This window comes from Rhipicephalus microplus, chromosome 3 (genome assembly GCF_043290135.1).
Source record: "Rhipicephalus microplus isolate Deutch F79 chromosome 3, USDA_Rmic, whole genome shotgun sequence".
Lineage (NCBI taxonomy): Eukaryota > Metazoa > Arthropoda > Arachnida > Ixodida > Ixodidae > Rhipicephalus > Rhipicephalus microplus.
In genome coordinates, this window is record NC_134702.1 from 16,788,305 (window position 1) to 16,808,580 (window position 20,276).

Below are 20,276 nucleotides of genomic sequence, written 5' to 3' on the forward strand. Positions count from 1 at the left end.
TTTTACCTGGAGTTACTTATAATATGTTGAGCAGCGAACGAAGACAACACGCAAAACCGGCTGAATCGTTACTTATAGTTTTGTGTCTTGTCACAATGCGCTGCTTCACACGTTAAAATGGACTGTCTTCAACTCAACTTTCAATTTTACTGCATGATTTGGAGCAAAACTGTACATCGGGTAACTACGAATTAAGTTTGAGCACTTGGCTTTCTTTAACGCGCATCTAAGTGCAAGTTCACGGGTGTTTTTCGCACATTGCCAATAAAATCAAAATAAGGCAAGACACGACCAGGAATCAAACTCGCACCATAGAGCTCGCAAGGTATATGCCACGGCGGTTAATCGAGGTATAGCTCGTTCAAAGAGCGTTGCGAGAACCAGCCAATCACACAAAGGCCTCAAGACACTTAAGTGAGGCGAGCTGAACGCCTTTAGGCAAAGCTTGCGCTGCCACGAGACAGTCATCTAGTTACTTGGGCATATTCTCCCACGTAAACGCTATATACATCTCATCCAGTTTTGCGCAATCCCTTTGGATTAGGCAATGATGTTATCTGAAGGCATCAGATTATGTCATCTCGTGACTTTTGGTGAGATTGGCGTTCACGATACAGGCCGATGCCGCGTTTCGTCGACTCATTAAAACAGCAAAGGCTGTCGTATTAATAAAGAACACCTGTGGACATGCTGTCTAGGCTTTACTGAAGCCCGTTCCTTACAAGGATACCATCTCTGCAAGCTGAAAAACAGACTGTCGCCTTCGCACGGCCCACGCTTGGCAAGCATCGGTGCTTGGTGTTTTCAAATCTTATACTTCGCACCTCAGTAATTTCCCCAAATTCATGTCAATTCCTCTTTAAAATTATGGCTTACATCTCTGGCTGCAGGAGTGTCTCCGAGATTTTCTCGGAAGGCCAAGGCAAACTTGATGGTTTCCACCAGCCTGTTAGGGAGGGAAGCAATATGAGAATGCTTAACAGGCTGTCGTCAGTCTCCTTCTTTTCTTTCTTGGCATGCGAGTTGTATAAATTGAACCAGTGCACCAAATTTTGAGATACCGTCTTAAAACAACGCATACAACATTGGCGAGGACTTTGTGGATGGCTCCTAATTAATTATGAACACTAAGATCGTCAAACACGCGTTTGTAAGAAAAAGGAAGAGCGAATGTGCCTTTTTCTTTGAAACGCGGCCACCATCGCCGGTAACGCCACGTGGACGGCTTCACTTGACCAGCATAATGCCGTGGGAACAAAACAACGATAGTAATAGCGCGAGAACAGAACAACGATATCATCATGTCATACCAACTAGCCCAAACTGCCACACTTCTAAATGGGAACAAAGTCACGAGGCACTGCCTGACCAAAGGATGCACCTCACACAGCATCACGACAGTGCGTTTCTGCGCATACTTCATCTGTGCAAGTATATAGCTCGATGTGTAGTGTGGAATGAGGCGCGAGACATGCATCGTATAAACAATATATCATTTAATGGGTTAACATTAAATAATGGTTTAACACACGCACACACGCACACACGCACGCACGCACGCACGCACGCACACACGCACACACACACACACACACACACACACACACACACACACACACACACACACACACACACACACACACACACACACACATGTTACTGCACTGGTGTAGCGGTTATGACAGCGGTCGAAATTCGAGAGGCCGCAAGTGCGCTTCGATATAGGTGCACTGTAAAGAGTCCGAGGTGGTCGATATTTCTGGAGTCTTCCACTACGGCGTCTCTCATCACCATGTCGTGGTTATGGTGTATACCTTTAACATTACAAGTTGAAGGCGTTTATTTCCCTCTGCGATCGGCCGAGGTGCTATAGCACGTAACGTAAGTCAAGGCCGAGTGCGTACTCCCAGTTCGAGCGGCTGTCTAACAGAAAAAAAAGAGCTCGAGGGCACACGACGCAGTACACAGTTAGGATGCTTAACTACGCTATATTATATATTACAGAGACACACGCAAGGTTGGCCGCTAGGGGGCCACGGTGTGCGGACGCGCGTCGCATCGGCTCCGCAGATTTTCTATGGTTTTCGGCGATTTCTTTCCAGCCATTCAGTTCAGAGTATTCCCAAGTGACTGCGAAAGTCCTGCGGTCTCTCCTGATACCATTTGAGCAGGTGAGCCCGTGTTTCGGTCACTTTTCGAAGATTGCCCGTACCGCCACGCTGACACGACAGTCAAGCCAGTAGACAAGGCACGTTAGGCCTGACAAGTCGTCGGAGCAAGCGGGTGCCCCATCCGCTGCGCCGGCGCCCGAAATGGAATTCGTGCAAGTCGAAGGGGAGGAGATATCGCCGACAGAGTTCGGAAAAGAGCAGGGATGGTGCGAGATCAAACGAAACACCAAGAAGGCGGGTGGAGACGCCGACCCGGCGAAGAACCAGCAAGCAACGCCAGCGTCTACCGAGAAGGCGGCGTTTATACAGAAAGCGACGCAGTACGTGCGGAAGATCACCATGACGAGCCGAATGCCCAACCTGCCAACGGATGACTACAAATCATCGTGCGACCCCGGGATGGCTTCAACGTATCCCACTACCAGAAGGACCGCGTCCACTGCTGCATACGCAACGCTGCAGGGGTGGGGCGCGAGGTAGCCGAGGAGGACAGCGTCTGTCTCAATGAGCGACAAAACGTTATTGTGGTAAGCACGCCGTCAGAAGATCGTGCTAGACGATTTGGAGGCATTTGCAAGCTGCGAATTGGCGACCGTGAGTTCGAAGCGAGTGCCTACAGAGCGGCTACGGAGAACACGTCCAAAGGCCTCATCAGGGGCATATCGCTAGACGAAAAGCCGGCGGACGTCGTGAGAAGTCTGGTTAACCACAGCAACCCGAACGTCCTGCATGCCAAGCGCATGGGAAACACGACCAACGTGATAATCCTTTTCGACGGCTACTATACGTGCCTCGTTACGTGAACTACGGCGGGATGGTGATAAGGTGCACTCTTTACAAGAAACATATCGATATGTGCTACGAGTGTGGTCGTCTGGGACACAGGGCCGACGTGTGCCCCAACCCGAACGACAAGAAGTGCCGTGGGGGCGGATGCGGTAACCCGCCCGACGATCATCGGTGCGAGCCGGTGTGCCAACTGTGCGGAAAGGGTCACCTCACCGGAGACCGCAAGTGCAAAGCTAAGTACAAGACACCCTACCTAGTCAAGCGCCGACAGTGGGAACGCAGAATGCGCGAGGAGGCTGAAGCCGCCTACAGCAGTAGCAGCACCGTCAACGACGGGGAGGAGGGCTACGGACGACGCCACGCACCGAGACGACGTCGCGGCAACAGTCGATCGGCCTCGAGGGAGACCCGCGCGCGGAGCCGCACTCGCTCCCGTACTCGTTCTCGAGCCCGCTCTCGCAGTGTCTCCCGACCCCGTTCAGCGAGGCCTCGCAGCACGCCGACGGCCCGAGCCAACCACACAGCTGCAGCCAAAGGCGGAGGAGAGGTTGACCCCCATAAATTGAGGTGGGTGGACGTCGCCTCCGGACGCGCGCCCAGCGCACCGCTAACGCGAACCGAGACTGCCATTTATAGAAACCCAGATGTAGACAGACGCGGCAGCTCTGCTTACAAACGCAACAGCGACCCAGAAAGTCTAGTGCAGAAACGATTGGATCAATTCGAATCAATAATCCAAGAACTAAAGCAGGAAAATGCAAGGTTAAGAAACGAAATTGCCACGTTGAAGGGGGAGGCCCCGACAATTCCCTTTCCTCCTCCTTCTCCAATTAAACCCGTCGCAGCCGACGCGGCTGCTAGTACAGCCGAGAGAGTGGAGGAAGTCATGGAGGCTCAAGACGCGCACCCCGCACCCACCAAACGTAAGGCACTTGACCCGGAACAATTCGACGTCAAATCGCAGAAACGCGAGGAGAAACTCCGCGAACGAGTCGATAGACTCGACGACAAGGTAGACGCGATGATGATCCAACACGCGCAGCAAACCACGCAACTTAACAACGCAATCGCTCAGCAAACCGCACAAACCGAACAGTTGAGCATTGCAATATCTCAGCTCACAAAAATGGTCGCGACGCTGCAAACGCGCATAGACAATATCGAAATGCGACTTCCGGGCGCAGTGGGTCGCCCAGTACGAACGACTGGGAAACCGTACTTTAGGCCGTTACCCGACGAAGAGGCGCAGGATCAGCCGGACGGCAAACCATAAAACGTACAGTCACCATGGCTCGACACGAAACCACACAAACACAACGCCCACAACAGCATAACACACGGAACACGTTCACTATCTGGCAGTGGAACTGCAGGGGGTACAGGAGGAAACGGGCGCTTCTCCAACAATTCTTACGTAGCCGGCAACGACCGGACGTAATACTATTGCAGGAAACCAATGACCCGGTCAAGCTGGCGGGGTACAAATCTATAGACGAAGCTGTGACCGCGGGAGCCCCACCGGCCGCTGCAACGCTAGTGCGACGCAACCTCACCGTGGCGCGACGCGAACTTATGAACGTTAGCATACCGCATGTATTCATAGAGCTCATCCCGACGAAAGGGCGCGGCCCCGGCCTGTTTGTGCTGAACGTGTATAGCAGACCCAAAGCCAGACACCGCTTTAGCACGTTACTGCGACAGGCGCGCGAGGCAGCTGCCGACGGGCCCTTGCTCATCGCGGGCGACTTCAACGCGCCCCACGCGGCGTGGGGGTACGGCTACGAAACGCCAAAAGGTAAGCGCCTTTGGGACGATGCGCAGAATGAGGGCCTCGAGCTCATCACAGACCCTTCCGCGCCTACGCGCAGGGGCAACAGTGTATGTGCAGACACCTCACCCGACCTCACATTTACCAAGAACGTTGCTAGCGCGCGATGGCACAATACACAGGAGGACCTGGGTAGCGATCACTCAGTGATCGAGATCCAGGTCGACGCTGAACCTCACCACCGCGTTCATCGAGAAGGTACCAAGGGCAAGAACCACCGGCTGGTGGATTGGGACGCGTTTCGCCAAGTCCGGAAAGAGCAGAATCGTGGCAATGCGGCTATTGAGGATATAGATAGCTGGACTGCGACGCTGAAGGGGGATTTAGAAACGGCGACGCGGGAGGTTCCGCCAGAAGCACAGCTCGAAGTGGTAGACAGCAAACTCCTACACATGTGGGAAGCCAAGCGCAGCCTGCAAGACAGGTGGAAGCGTCAACGCCACAATCGAACGCTGCGCAGACGCATGGCACGGCTAAGCAGGGACATGGAAGAGCACGCGTTACAGGTATGCAAAACGCAATGGGAAGATATCTGCAATGGAATGGAGAACCAGCTGGGACGGGCCAAGACGTGGCATCTCTTCTGGCACCTCTTGGATCCAGAGGAGACGAAAACATCGCACGCACATAAGCTTAGCAAGTTGCTGCACGACTACAAAGGCACCCACGCGGACTTCCTAGATGACGTGCGAAGCCGTTACTTTCAGTCAAGTAGCCCCCTCGCGCACTCGGCATACGCCTGGGAGGGTGAGGGTAACGCGGAGCTAGACGAGGACTTCAGCGTTGCAGAGGTGAGGGCGGTGCTGCACAGGCTCAACACAAAGTCGGCGCCAGGCCCGGACGGGATAACCAACAAAGCGCTACGTAACTTGGACGATGAGTCGATAGAACAACTGACGGCTTACATGAACGAGTGCTGGAATGCGGGCGCTATACCGAACTCGTGGAAAACGGCGCGCATAATTATGATCCCCAAACCGGGCAAACGAGTACAGATCGACAACCTTCGAGCGATATCCCTGACGTCCTGCGTTGGTAAGGTCATGGAACATGTGGTTCTCGCTCGCCTTACCAACTAACTACCTCGAGGACCGAAACATGCTCCCACACACGATGCTGGGGTTCCGTCGTAACCTTTCCACGCAGGACGTTATGCTTCAACTCAAGCACGATATCGTATACAATCCCACGCGATCCACCAAAGCGATACTCGGGCTCGACCTCAAAAAGGCATTCGACAACGTTAGCCATGCTGCGATACTTGAAAGTATACGGGCGTTGGGACTGGGCGAGAGAACGTACCACTACGTACGGGATTTTCTTACGGGCCGCCGGGCCCGATTAGCGATCGGCGGACTAGAATCGCAGGACATATACATGGGTTGTACGGGCACGCCGCAGGGCTCCGTAATCTCGCCCATGCTCTTTAACCTCGTGCTTGTCGGATTACCACGAAAACTTGCTGAGATAGAAGGCCTCCACCATAGCTTGTACGCCGATGATATCACCCTCTGGGTTGCCGAGGGAAATGACGGACACGTAGAGCAAACGCTGCAGGAAGCCGTCGACGTGGTGCAGGACTACCTTCGCGACACTGGCCTCGAATGTTCCGCCGCTAAGCCGCTAAATCGGAGCTCCTGCTCTATAGACCATCGCGCAGGGGCCGTAAACCCAAGAACGCCGATTCCACATTCGAGTGCGCATATAGAGAAATTAGTGTACGCACATCAGACGGCGCTGTCATCCCACAAGTTAACACCATTAGGGTACTGGGCTTGCGCCTGTCCGCCAACGGCCACAACGGCGAAACCGTTCGCAGACTAGAGGGTGCGGTCAATGAAACAATCCGGTTGCTGAAACGAATAACAAATAGGCATAGCGGAATGAAGGAAAGCAATACCATTCGCCTGGTACATGCTTTCGCTATGAACCATATAACGTACGTCGCCTCCTACCTCAAGTGGCAGGCGACTGAACGCACCAAACTAGATTGTCTCATCCGCAAGGCGTACAAACGCGCAATCGGATTACCAGCCAATACCAGCACGGAAAAATTTCTCGAGCTGGGGTTGCACAATACTCTAGATGAGATAATCGAAGCACACAACATCGCCCAGTACGAACGTCTGGCGAAGACCAGAACTGGTCGACACATCCTCGAGACACTGGGTATCAACTACCATACGCAGCGCGGCGAAAAGGTCGGGATACCCAGACGTATTCGCGAGCACATCGTCGTTATGCCGTTGCCTAAGAATATGCACCCGACACATCACATCGGTCGGCGCAACAGGCGCGCCCAAGACCTTGAAAAGAAATTCGGCAATAGCAAAGACACAGTTTACGTGGACGCGGCCCGTTACGACTGCCACCGCGGCTTCGCGGTCGCGATCACGGATCATGTAGGAACTTGCGTCACGAGTGCGACGATAGGCACGGAAGACACGGAGGCGGCCGAAGAAGCTGCCATAGCCCTCGCGATAGCCACCACGGACGCCGAAGTGATAATAGGCGACTCGCAGGCGGCGATGCGCAACTACGCCAGCGGCCGGATCTCCCGCGAAGCGGCCCGCATTCTCCAAATTCACGAACGCAACATCTGCCGCAAAAACGACAGTTTCCTCGTATGGACCCCCGCCCACACGGACCCTCCGCTTGCGGGCAACGCGACTGCCCACGCCGCGGCTCGAGGACTTACACGCCGAGCTGCGACGCCTGCCGACAGTCCCGATGTCTCGCACACTTCGACAGCGATGCGGGAATGGACGTGGGGGGATCGCATGACCACTTTCAGAGACATCACGCAACACTACAGACTGAACAGATGCAAATATCCACCACCCCACGCCAAACTAAACAAGAAACAGCAGGTTGCCTGGAGACAACTACAGACACACACGTACCCGAATCCGGTGATCCTTCGCCTCTGCTACCCAGGCATTTATACGTCCGACGCGTGTAAGGCGTGCGGAGCCAGAGCGACGCTGCAGCACATGCTGTGGAAGTGTACCGGTAACGCGCAGCAGTCCCCTACGAACCCGGTAGACATGGCAGTCTCGATCCGCGAGGCGCGATGGGAGGCGGCCCTGCTCAGCCACGACCTTGCCGATCAACTGTGGGCCGTCCGGCAAGCCCAGGATGCCGCCCGGGTCCAAGGACTCGAGGCCGTCACCTAGGCCGGGGTGCTTGTAGCCCCGCCCCGCTATATGACGCCGGACATGTTCAATAAAGTTTTTACTCACTCACTCACACACGCAAGAACGCACGTACGCGCGCATCCATCCATGCAGGCACTTCGTTGTATCTTCGTGCTGTCAGCGTATATTGTGTTTAGAGAATATTACGAATACAAATACCACAAAAATATTGTTTCCTACGCTTGGAGAAGAAACTTTACAGCGCGTAAAACACTTGGGCGAATGACGGCCACTCACTGCACCATGAAAAATGCTATTATCGGTTAAACAAGGTATAAGTAAACCAAAGCTTACTTATGGAGGTACGTGTCCTTCATCACTACAGGAGGAGTCTTTCCTTTGCCTTGCAGTATCGATAACCTGCAGTGAATAAGAAAAATTATGCCGTCACCATTCTCAAGAACACTCCAGATGAACTAAACTATTCACTAGTCGCCAACTGCGGCCTGCCTCCAAATCAATCGTGTTTTTTTTTGGGGGGGGGGGGGGGCACGTAAAACTCCAGCTATTATTATATGTTTCCCCAACACAAAGTTAAAAGATTCATAACAAATTGTCAATTCACCACTCTCGCGTCTTTGTTTTCTTCTTCCCCTTCTCTATAAACCATCACCATCGTGGCGATAGCACAGTGAGAGTGAGTGCACAGACGTGCACGCTATAGCTACATTACATATTTATCATTATTCTTATTTGACAGTACATTACACAAGTGTCATGATGCTGGAACAAAAGGGCTCAGTCAGATTCTACACTCGGAGCCCGACCCCAGAGGGGAAATAACCAAAGCACGATAACGATGAAAAATGAGTGGCCTGCGGTGACTTGCATACATAAAAAAAAAGCCAAGTGTTACATTTTTTGAACGCAAGATAACAAAGCAGGACTACAAGTCCTCCATTTTACAGTTCTTCATTTATTTATCTTGTTTATTTTTCCCCTAATTAAGCCGGGCTTACAAGAAGCGTTCCAGAAGGGAGAGCTACATCAATAGTGGATTATAAGGCATGAATATATTGCAAAATCTGATCTAAACATCCCTGGTTCGTTTCCGCGTTTCGGCACCAAAGAAAAATCCAAACTTCTTTTATATGTATTTTTTAGAAGGGTTTTAGGGACAATATGACAGAGAGAGATCGAGCAGCGGGTCTGTATAGACCTTTTGAAGAACGGCTTCCTGGGCATCGCCATTGTCGTTTTTGGGCTGTGCAAATAAGCGTGCCCCCCCCCCCCCCGCCAGGAATTCGCTGCCGAAGTTGTGACTTCGGACTTTGTACTCCCGCGCACAGCCAATCATGGCGTCGGTTTTTTTCCCCTTCAGAAAAAAAAAAGTAGACCCTGGCGTTCATTTTTGAGTGAAAAAACTCGAAGATCTCTCCCCCCCCCCCTCCCCCGTACAATGCTCCGTCCCTCGTTTTTCTGTTCTAGAGCCTGATAGGTTTACTGCTGTTAACATATAGACCCTTTCACTATTTACCAACACAGTCCCTTGATGACATCCGGTTTCGTAAACAGATGTGCCCAAATAGCACTGGTAGACAAGAAGAGCGTCAGAAATGAGCCCGATGATTTTGTACATTTTCCTTCCATTATTTGGCAAAATATATTTAAATAAATGTTCTTTAGAGATACTTAAGAACTACAAGAGATTGGCTGGAACATTGCGCACCTTCTTTTTACGTTAAAAACTAATAAGAGACTTTCCTTAGCCTTGAAAAATCGTCAGAACATCCTTTCAGCTTTGATGTTACGAGCTGGTAAATGAAGGGACCAGAAGTGTTTGTTGGGCACAACGCTTGCAATCTTGAAACCGTCTATATCACACTATAATCAGATAAAGTACTCAGGCATGTGGCATTACTATAACAAAAAGAAGACGGCAAGAAAAGCTATAAACTACCTAGAAAGAACACATTATATCCTTTTATAAATGTTTGTAAGGGTGTATTCTTCTCCATGACGGTGTACACAAAAGAAAGCGCAAGATGCGGGAGTACATGCTCACGTGATATTAAACCTCTCCAGTATGGCCCCCAAGATGGCTCCGCTGCCTGGGAACGCAGCTGTGTAGAGGACCTTATTATCGCCTATCTCGGCTCTTAGCGCTTCCACAAAGCGCGCCCTGTACTCCTTGAGCTCCGACAACGTTACGTAGCCACCTTCTGCAAAATTATAGGGCAATAAAGCGAGTGAAAACAAAACAAAGCAAAAACGTCGATTACGATGCTAACTCTTAAGCGAAAACATAACGCAGCAGGTTTCTAGCGTCAGTGGCACTGAGCAAGGACCATAGACAGAAATCTTTTTCAAAAAGGGGAAGAGGGGGGGCATCCTTTTGAAATGGTGGTTTTTTGCTCTGTATGCCAAGTCGGAAAAAAAAAAAAAACTTCTGGAAGGGGGCGGGGGCACGGTGTGTCACCCCATGGATACGCCAGTGACTTCGGTTAGGACAGATCGTTCAACAGCCAGTTTCCTTGGTTGCGTTGCTCGTCCATAAAAAAAGCATCAACACAGGTGGAGCACGTGCTTCGAACTCTAAAGTGCCGAGTAGACGAAAGTGCGTGGCACCTAGAGTAAGGCCTGACGCCGTGTATCGGCCGCAGAGCATCGGCGCGAGGCTTTCCGACGCGGCGCCGCGCCCTAGGCGCGCGGCTACGAGAGGGTGAGGGCTCGACGCCACGTGCGTGGACTTATGACGCGTCGCCGCGCTCTCTCCTTAGAGAGAGGAGGGCGCGTGGCTACGCAAAGCTACACGCCTCCTCTCTTCATAGAGGGAGGGGGTGACACCGCGTCATAAAGCTATGCGCTGACGCGCTGCAACGCGTACGTGTGGTCAGGACTTGAAGCAGCCGCTTTCGAGAGTCACGAACGCGACCATGACATCCCCTGAAAAGGGCCTTGCAACACTTTCAGCATGGCCATAAAACACTGCCGATTGGTGTCGAAGCTCCTGCGAACGCGCGTGCCAGACCTTGGAGCACCAGCCAGCGAGCTGGAATTTGCAGTTCTCAACGTCAGCCAAAAATCCCTCGCTCTTGCCCTCAAGAAATGATGCCATAAACCCAATGACCGCACCGTAAATACAAGATGCGTGTCTACAGCTGATTTGAGCATTGCGAGCGTGACCTCCGTGATCAGCTTCGGCAGCGCGCAACATCGCGTTGCCGGTGTCAAGCGCGGAGGCCACGATCGTGAGTTACACAGGTGCCGTAAGTCACATAGAAGCCATGGGTGCCACCAGCCATAGGCACCATCAGACTTCGTTACACTTTCCCTTATACACGAGTAGGTGGATAATTTAGAACAGGCTATAGCATTGCCCTCGGACCTCTCTTGAAGTCGGCCTCCACCTCTTGTCCAAGTGGTCCAGTGTACAGCGTAGTGGGGTCACTCGCGATTCGTCGCAGAACCTCTGCGATGTGCGGCAGTTGAAGCTCGTTCCCCGCGGCCACGAGTTCGCCAGTCGCGGGATTCACGAACGCGGTCCTGCGATTGAAGAAGAAGAAGAAGAAAGGGTTACCCTATAGGAATCGGTTGTAGCGTTGAAGTGTGACGCGTTTTCGTAGAAGTAGCTACAACTTTTTTAGGTGAGATGAACTACAGATGCACGAGCTGGTACTGCCTATTGCAACAAAAAAAAAAAGAATAAACTGAGCTCAGCTTAGTAGTAATGGCGTCAAGCCTGAAAGAGCTGGGCGGCCGAAATTGTTTCTCTTCATTCTGCAGCAGAGCAATTGTGCTCAATGCTTGCAGTGTGTCGAGTGTAGAATATAATAATAATAATAATAATAATAATAATAATAATAATAATAATAATAATAATAATAATAATAATAATAATAATAATAATAATAATAATAATAATAATAATATTAATAATAACAACAACAACATCTGGGATTTTACGTCTCGAAACCACGATATGGTTATGAGAGACGCCGCAAAGGAGGGCTGCGGCGATCATGACCATCTTGTGTTCTATAACGCGCGCTGACATCCCACGGTCCACGGGCCTCTACCTTCTCACCTCCATCGAAAAGTGACCACCTCAGCAGGAATTGAACCGGCGACCTTCGGGTCTGCAGCCGAGCACCGAACCGCAGCCACTGATCCGCCGCGGCGGACTCTCGACGCTAAAAAAAAACCATCTTAAGAAATCGACCCACACTCCCTCCGTCTCTTTCTCGATTGTCTTCCTTCCGTCGCTCTTCTACTTCACTCGCAAAAAACCGTGCGCCGCTTTGTCCGTTGTGGGATGCAATAACTACGACGGGCGAGATATCGGGCACAGAGAGAAGGAAATTAGAGAAAGAGACATTTTTTTTGGCGATATGAGATTCGAAACTAGTCCCATTATACGAAGGCCAGCATCGTAACAACACGCTCGCCGAGCCCAGCATCACCTTTTGTAGTATGGAATAGCTAGTGGTTAAAAACAAAAACAAAACAAAAAACAAGCTTAGGCATGTATAGTACAGAATAGCAAGAGATGGGAAGCAGGGATGAGAGAGTAAAAGCCCAACCAAGCGAAGTTCCCACCATTTTTGCTTTGGGCTAGCCTTGGCAACTTAGTATACGAGCTGCTCTAATTCTTTCTTTTTCTTCCGTAGTCTCTTCCCATTTCTCTCATCTATATTTTTTTCTATTTCTTCTATATTTATGTCTATGTATATTTTACTGTTTCTCGTTCCTTTTGTTTTCGTTACTTTTTCTCTCTACTTTGTTTCCTTTTTTTTTCTTTTTCTTGTTCGTCTTTCCAGACTATGCTTGACTTCAACTTCAATTTTATTTATTCTTGTACAGACTAGAAACGTCCTTCGGGGCTAAAAGTTTCCGTCGGCAGCTTGACTTCACCCACGAGGCGCCGCACATGTCGGCGCGAGAAACAAGCATTTTATTACAACACGAATTCGACACTCAAATGCTTGGTTTAATAGAGGATATTGGACATTCAACGATACGCATATTTGCGCAATTGCGAATCACTCAGACAAAAAATGATCATTTGGTGTACATAATTAAGCATGAATACGCCATGTACATGCTTACATGTTAGCGAAATACGCCCTCAATTTATTTGCGAGATAATTTGGTAGCATGAACATGAGTATTTAGAATTTTCGGCAAGTTGTGTTTGAGGGATAGCAGTTTGCATTCGGTACAAAAACGCCGTACAAACCAAGGGTCTGGGTTTTTTAGATGTACAGGTAGGTCGTGGTGTTTTAAGGTCGCTACGGAAAATCTTTGTATTCCTTCTTTGCAAAATAACACATCCGCTAAACATGGTATTCGTGGTAGCGATCTACCCGAATGATTTCGTATTTTTCGTGACATTGTTTTTGTAGTGGCCCGACTTCCACTGCTCATCTCACTCTTCCTCACCGTAACTTCTGTTTTCTGGCCCTTTGTATACAAGGCTGCGTCACGTTCTGGCGGGATGCCTGGATAGCTTATAGGGGTTACGATGCTAGCCTCCGGATCATTGGTAGGGGATAGGTTCGTGAACCAGCACGCATTCACCTGACCCTTTACTTCATCTACTCATTCACTCGCAGAACACGTGCGCAGATTTCTCAGGCCTATAGCAAGAGTGAAGCACAAAGGGGAGGAGATATTTGAAGGGGAGGAGGGCGGTGACAAAATAAAAAAGAGAAAGAAGCTGATGCAAATATAGATAGATGTCAAGAAAAAGAAAGTATTGGAGAAAAAAAATTTCACGCAGCGGTGGGTTCTAGTAAGCGTATCCACCATCCAAAGGCAAGCGTCTTAACCACTCGGCTTTTTATAGCGCTGTGCAATCTTTAAGGATGTATGCAAAGAAATAAATTGGTTTCAATAAAAGTGGTGTCAACATTATAAAATCATTCTCAAGATAATTAAAGCTAATAATACTGCATGCCAAACTCGCATGACAGCTAATTAACACGTACGTCTACCTTTTATCTGACGAGATCTTTATATTGCTTGCCACCTTCCGAACGATTCTTGGTCAGTTTCTTGCTTCGAAACTTGTAAGTCGAACAGTAGAACGTGAACGTGTCGTGTTGTCATGAATGTGACTCATGACTCCAAGCTGTTGAAATGCGAATATATATTCCCCTTCAACAAGACTCTAGTTCTTAACGCCTCTGCCGGTACTAACCGTCCCTTTGCGTCGTAGTTCAGATCCTTCTGGTTTCTCTTCAGAGCTTCAGCCAAGTGGTGCCCGACGATGAAGCCATTGTCGGCGAGTTTGACGGCTTCGGTGAACAGTTCCGCCCAAGGCAGTTTGCCGAAGTTATCGTGGAGCAGCTTGTAGCCTGCCACTGCTCCGGGAATGATGGGCGCTTTGTAACCTGCAACAAAGCCCACTGTTGTGACAACGCTTCTACGAGAAAACGGCCGTTTCGCTACGGATAACACTCTACCACCTGAAACATGAACAAAATGAACACAAAAACTCACAGTGTACCTTGTGTATTATTCTAGGATATCTAGAAGGCGAAAGCCGACTTTTTCTTCTCATTACACGCACTAACCTGTTTGTGCACTGCCTCCGTGATCTTTCAGCGCACCCTTCAATAGCTCTCTGCTTATAACATGGTTTGAAATTGCCTCTAAAATTGGAGGCATTGCAAGCTTTCTGCACCTAATTTGTTTCTGCACTGCCTCCGTGATCGGCCTCCTTGGGACAAAGCGACAATGCCGGATCGTAACGTCACAAATTTTGGCAATCTCTGACGCCAGGAAGACGTCAAATGGGGACTTCATCACGCGATTATGGTTTTTTTTTCTTCTTGCATCAGTCATGTCAGCGCCCACGCCGCGTTACGGTGGTGGACGCCACCGGTCAACTGTCACGTTCGATTAAAAAAAAAAAAAAACCTCCATATGTGTGCTCAATGATTTCGCACCTGTATGAATGTACGCATATTGTCAAGCGCAATCTGCCTGAAAAGATAATTTCACGGCAGCTTCAATTCAGTTGCCGGGAAGCCACTCGTGAGGGCGAAGTTCGAGAGATAAAAAAGTCAGTGGAGTCCCACGCGGAATTAACGGCGCTTGCAACGTCAAGTTCCGACAATGTTGGCCAAACCGTTCAGGTATGTCACCGCCCGATACTCTTAATGGCATAGGACAGTGAATTTATATTTTTCCCCTTATTACTTTCAGTGGTAACGAAACTTTTATGTCTCCAGAGAAATGTTCTACTACCATGAATAAACTTGCAGCAACACAGCAGTAAACCACAACTTCGGTTACGAGCACCTAGCAATGCAGCACTGTTCTAGGTAAATTCGTTTTTATGGCCTGGTAATTGCGGGTATTGCCCGAGATTGCATTGATAACACGCCAGAATGATCCACACTGGGCCTCCGCTATATTATACTGCAACACTTGTGGCAATCTGGTTTCGTGGTGCACTGAGCATCATGGATCATTCATTGCCACTGGTTTTCACTATATAAATGTCAGACCCCCCCCCCCTCCCCCTCCTTGCCGATCACCCCTATCAGAGTATGCTTCCACGGATACATGGGTGCTATAAAGAAGAAAGGCATGTACCTGCGTGGCGGCATATACATGCAAGTTAGCAGAAAAGACAAATCAAAAGCGCTTTAACGGTCTCTTTAGGGACTCACGCTGAAAGTGGTCCTTACCTATTTTTGTGAGGGTCCAGTTTTGAAAATCATCCGGCTTGGTCGCGGCAGGCGAGTTACCAAGGGCGTCCACGCCAAACACGAGTCCGGTAGTTCTGGAAGGAAGACACATCTCCTGCAGCAGCCGTTACTCTATGTATGAGCTTCTGGTCGATAGGCCCCGTGCGTATGTTAGGGAAGCCGCGCCAGTCGTGCGCTGCTTCCCGCGCCAAAGCGGCCACGACAGCGGGTTTGGCAGGATCCGGGAGCAGATGACGCAAGCGGCGGCATGCCGTTGCGCCGTGCTTTGGTGCTTCGCTTGATGAGTTTTCGTTCCCGCTAACGGTAAATTGTTAGTACCCGTAAAAGAACCATAGTGTTAGCGCCTTGTGTTTTTTTTTCGACAGACTTCGTGCATTATTAGGCGAGCGCGGCAACATCAAATTCTTGGCGAAAACGACACCAAAGTGGACGAGCCCGTTGAGCGAAACTGCACGCGTGTAGCACGTGCCGCTTCGCCCACTAAATGATTACAGCCTTATCATGACAGCAGTGATTTCACTGCCACGGCCTCTGCAGGGGTGCCATCTCGGAGCTATTTCGGAGCTAGTAGCAAAGCAACATGTCTTGTGGCCATTACGCTTACTTAGATTGCGTTATATTTGGTTATTACTGCTGACTGAACGACCCCTCACAAGTTTCTGCAAATATAAAAAAAAACGGGTGCGTTATACTCTTTCGGCGTTCCTCGGTTTTCTGGTGCACTTCGTGATGTAGAACGGCGATTCATGAGACGTCATTACGGCACATACTCTCGATTGGTCCATATGCCCGAAATATCAATTGTAAGTTGTCTCCTCCACTGCTTCGCCACACAAGCGACCACTCGTTTATCTTTGTCTTGCGCGACTTTCGTGCGCCATCAACTGATATCGCTTCATTTTGTGCGTTTCCGACTTCACAAAGGGAGATGACAGCATGTAGCCGACAATCGCGAAATCTCGATAGGCTCAACGCTTGTTACTGGTGCTGACATTTTACACGTGCTTTCAAGAAATAAGTGGTGAGGAGGAGATATAGCCTGTAGAAAATTTGTAGCGAAGGCGAGAAGGAAACCACTTCGCCGTCTTCTAACACGGGTTGGTTAGCAGTTTCTTAATCATGCCCGAGCTTCATTCAATGGGTGGGCCATTAAAACACTCATTCCTCACGCAGTTCAGATGGTGTGGCATCTGGTGCGACTTCACACATCTACCACTCAATTTTACAAATGTTGAAGAGACCGCTCGCATTGCATGAGGCCTGCTTATTGATTTGTTTCTCCGAAGCAGTTCCACGTGCTGGCGTGTCTTTGTCCACGCTGTTTTGACATCTGCTTTGATTGATTTGTGGGGTTTAACGTCCCAAATCACCATTTGGTTATGAAAGACGCCGTAGTGGAGGGATCCCAAATTTTGACCAGCTGGGGTTCATTAACGTGCACCCAACTCTTGAGTACACGGGCCTACAACATTTCCGCCTCCATCGGAAAGGCAGCCGCCACAGCCGGGATTTGATCCCGCGACGTGCGGGTCAGCAGCCGAGTACCTTAGCCACTAGACCACCGTGGCGGGGCTTGACATCTGCTTGCCAGGCAGAATTAACGCCTGGGTTCGATTGCGACTCAGATCCATTTTTAAATGCGCAACATCTCTTGCCCGCGGGCATCAGTAGTCCGCACTCACACTACGCATGCGCGACTCTCCTCCTTCCCTCTTTCTAACACCTGCGCGTTACTCTCTCCACTTCTACCACGTGTTTGTTCTCACTCCCCCATTGCGCATGGGCATCCTCTCCCCTCCCATTACTCTCCTACGTTCCCCCTTCCTTGCCTCGCAATGTCGACGCGTCTGCTAACCTACGCTCGCTCCCCCTGTTCCCCTCTCCTCTAAGCATTCCTCCCCGTGGCGTCTCGCAAAGCCGACGCAGGCAGCGTCTGCTAGTGAGTCTCTTGATTTAAAAACATTCACAGCATATCCACGGAGTGAACGATGATGAGTGGGGCGAAGCATCCGTCTGACCGTGCTTCCGTCAGTCAGTTTGTCTGTCCATCCGTCAACTATACAAAAACCACAACGCAATCTGGTGATGTTATTTACAAATGGATGGATGGAAGGTTGGTTGGTTATATGGATATGGCTGTACCCTTTAGCATGACGATAGTTATAGCGCGAGAAGAAGACGACGACACAGAGACAAGAAGGACACGAAAGACACGAGCGCTCGTGTCTTTCGTGTCCTTCTTGTCTCTGTGTCGTCGTTTTGTTCTCGAGCTATAACTATCGTCATGCCATACCAACTAGCCCAAGCTGCCACACTTCTAATGTACCCTTTAGACCAGGCGGGGGCTAGCGCCACCAAGCCGCAATACTTAATGAACCAAAAATTAGATTTATTTTTTTCCTTTAAATAGTGAGGTCGAGTATTCGTACTTTGCAGTGAAGGGTTTAATTGTCACTTGTGCCTTGACTTTAGCTGCCAATCAGATAACCTCTTTCTAGTTAATTCTACCCGCTTAAAGCCTATTTTGCCCTCCCTTTACCTACACCCCAGTACTTTGAAAATCTCTGCGCCATCATCCTGAACTATAGGGCGAATCCCTTTACAGAACATTATAAAGTGTTCGGCAGTTTCTTCTTCCTCTCCACACGCACTGCATACCGTGTCTACCCCTTCTTATTTTGCCCGATATGTCTTGGTTCGCAATACTCCCGTCATGGCCTCAAACAGTATGTAGAGAACTACCCCGAGTATTATAAAAATATATATATATATAGAACACAGCGCCCTCTATTGAACAATTCATAAACTAGAGGTGGCTAAATGCTACTACTATACTACTACAGAGAAGGGAATGACCAACAGCTTAATGAGCTTCGCCCCTGAAAACGACTGCTCGCGCTGCACAACCACGATACTCTGCATCACCCCAGGTTCCCCTTCGAGGAGAAGGTGTATTTATTATTATTATTATTATTATTATTATTATTATTATTATTATTATTATTATTATTATTATTATTATTATTATTATTATTATTATTATTCGCATTTTTGGCGCATGATGCTTCGTTCTCGGACAACGCCGATGCAGTGCGCACAGTGAAAGGCTCCGATACCACCATTTCTGTGAAACGAGCTTTTTAACGCTATTTCGTTAATGCCATATCGTCAAGGCAGTACGCTGATTAACGCGCGTTCCACAGATGGGTGCACGGCAAAATTAGCAAAGGCTGAACACAATATTGATTGCAATGCCGTCGTAGGCCCACTCACCGGTTGTAAACGATGGCGAGGAATCCACCGCCGATGCCGGACAGATGCGGAGCGGTGACGCCCATGCACAGCAGCGCAGCTACAGCGGCGTCGATCATTGTGCCCCCTTTGCCGAATGTTCGGCTGCAAGGATAATTCCCGATACTACTTCATCTAAGAAAGCCATGGTACACCACACTTGAATCAACTTCCATTAATAGCTGTGAACTGTGACACCGTAAAATCCTTTATTGAAAAGATTAAAACTATAAGTTTTGAACAATAGACGCAAATGTATGAATAGGGATTTATTGTGAGCAGTTTTTTTTCCCTTTGACTGGTTTGTTCTTTTAGCATGATTCTGAACGTTGCATTATGACACTGTTGTTTTGGCTACTTGGACTTCAATAGTTTTTTCTTTCTTCTTCTTGGATTGTGTCGGTACCTTTCTGTACGTGACATCATTGTTTGTATATCCTATGTACCACTCCTGCTTGGACCGAGAAGGTCTGCAGTATACTTAAATAAATAAATAAATAAAATAAAAAAAAACACAGAGTGGCCAGGCTCTCATTATTCTCACATAACTACTATTTCCGCCGCCTTTCCATTAATTAAGCACGATTTATTGATGTCTTGATTGCGTTTTTGGATCGTCATAGCGTACCGTGAAGAACCGAATGCACTAGACCCGGATACACACGACACTGGCACCAATGAAAAGTCAACGAGAAACAATGATATACTAGTCCCAATACACATACGTACATGTCATTTTGGCAGGCTACAGAGGGCGCTTGTCAGAGATAACAAAGTCAAATAAATGAACAATAAAATTGCACGTTCAGCGGGAAACAAAACAAGTGACGTCTGGCTTACAGTCACTTTTTTCTTTGATACGAGATGCAAGCTCACGCATTGGTTTTTTTTTTGTTTGCTACTTGAAGTGCCTGTAGTGTGAACTCTCGGCTAGCGTCTCTACGTTTCTCCCCCTCTCCCTCTGTTTTTTTATTTACACCCGTGTCTTCCTCTACAATAAGCAGCCGTGCTACGTATGACTAACAGAATTGAAGCGCGTGGCCTTGTGAGCTCAGAGACCACCCATGGCTACCACAACGCTCTCTTAATCGGAGATGATGCCTAATAAAAATATTGTCACGTGCTACAAAAGATCTTTCGACTCGGAAGAACCTAGCCGGCCGAGAGATGCACAACAAACTGGCAAGATGGCTGTCTAAAACAACAACAACTAGCAAGCAAGCGCTGCGCGAGAACAATATCTTCCATTCTAGCGGAAGGCCATGGCTCCCGCTCGCCATATTTATGAGGGCAAGTGGCAATATATTCATGTACTTGTATTAGTGGACGTGAACTGAAG

General features: G+C 49.1%; 1 protein-coding gene across 4 annotated transcripts in view; it reads right to left on the bottom strand.

Annotated features, from left to right (window-relative positions):
- The window catches only part of LOC119163727 (glutathione hydrolase 1 proenzyme-like), a 66,836-nt gene that overhangs the window by 6,330 nt on the left and 40,230 nt on the right, over positions 1–20,276 (bottom strand). For all 4 annotated transcript variants that reach the window (XM_075888975.1, XM_075888973.1, XM_075888972.1 and 1 more), the window contains 7 exons: positions 18,920–19,042; positions 15,626–15,720; positions 14,128–14,320; positions 11,314–11,471; positions 9,991–10,147; positions 8,280–8,345; positions 877–946 (listed from right to left, as the gene is read on the bottom strand). In XM_075888975.1, coding sequence (XP_075745090.1) covers positions 877–946; positions 8,280–8,345; positions 9,991–10,147; positions 11,314–11,471; positions 14,128–14,320; positions 15,626–15,720; positions 18,920–19,042 — 862 coding nt within the window. The remainder of the gene's footprint in view (positions 1–876; positions 947–8,279; positions 8,346–9,990; positions 10,148–11,313; positions 11,472–14,127; positions 14,321–15,625; positions 15,721–18,919; positions 19,043–20,276) is intronic.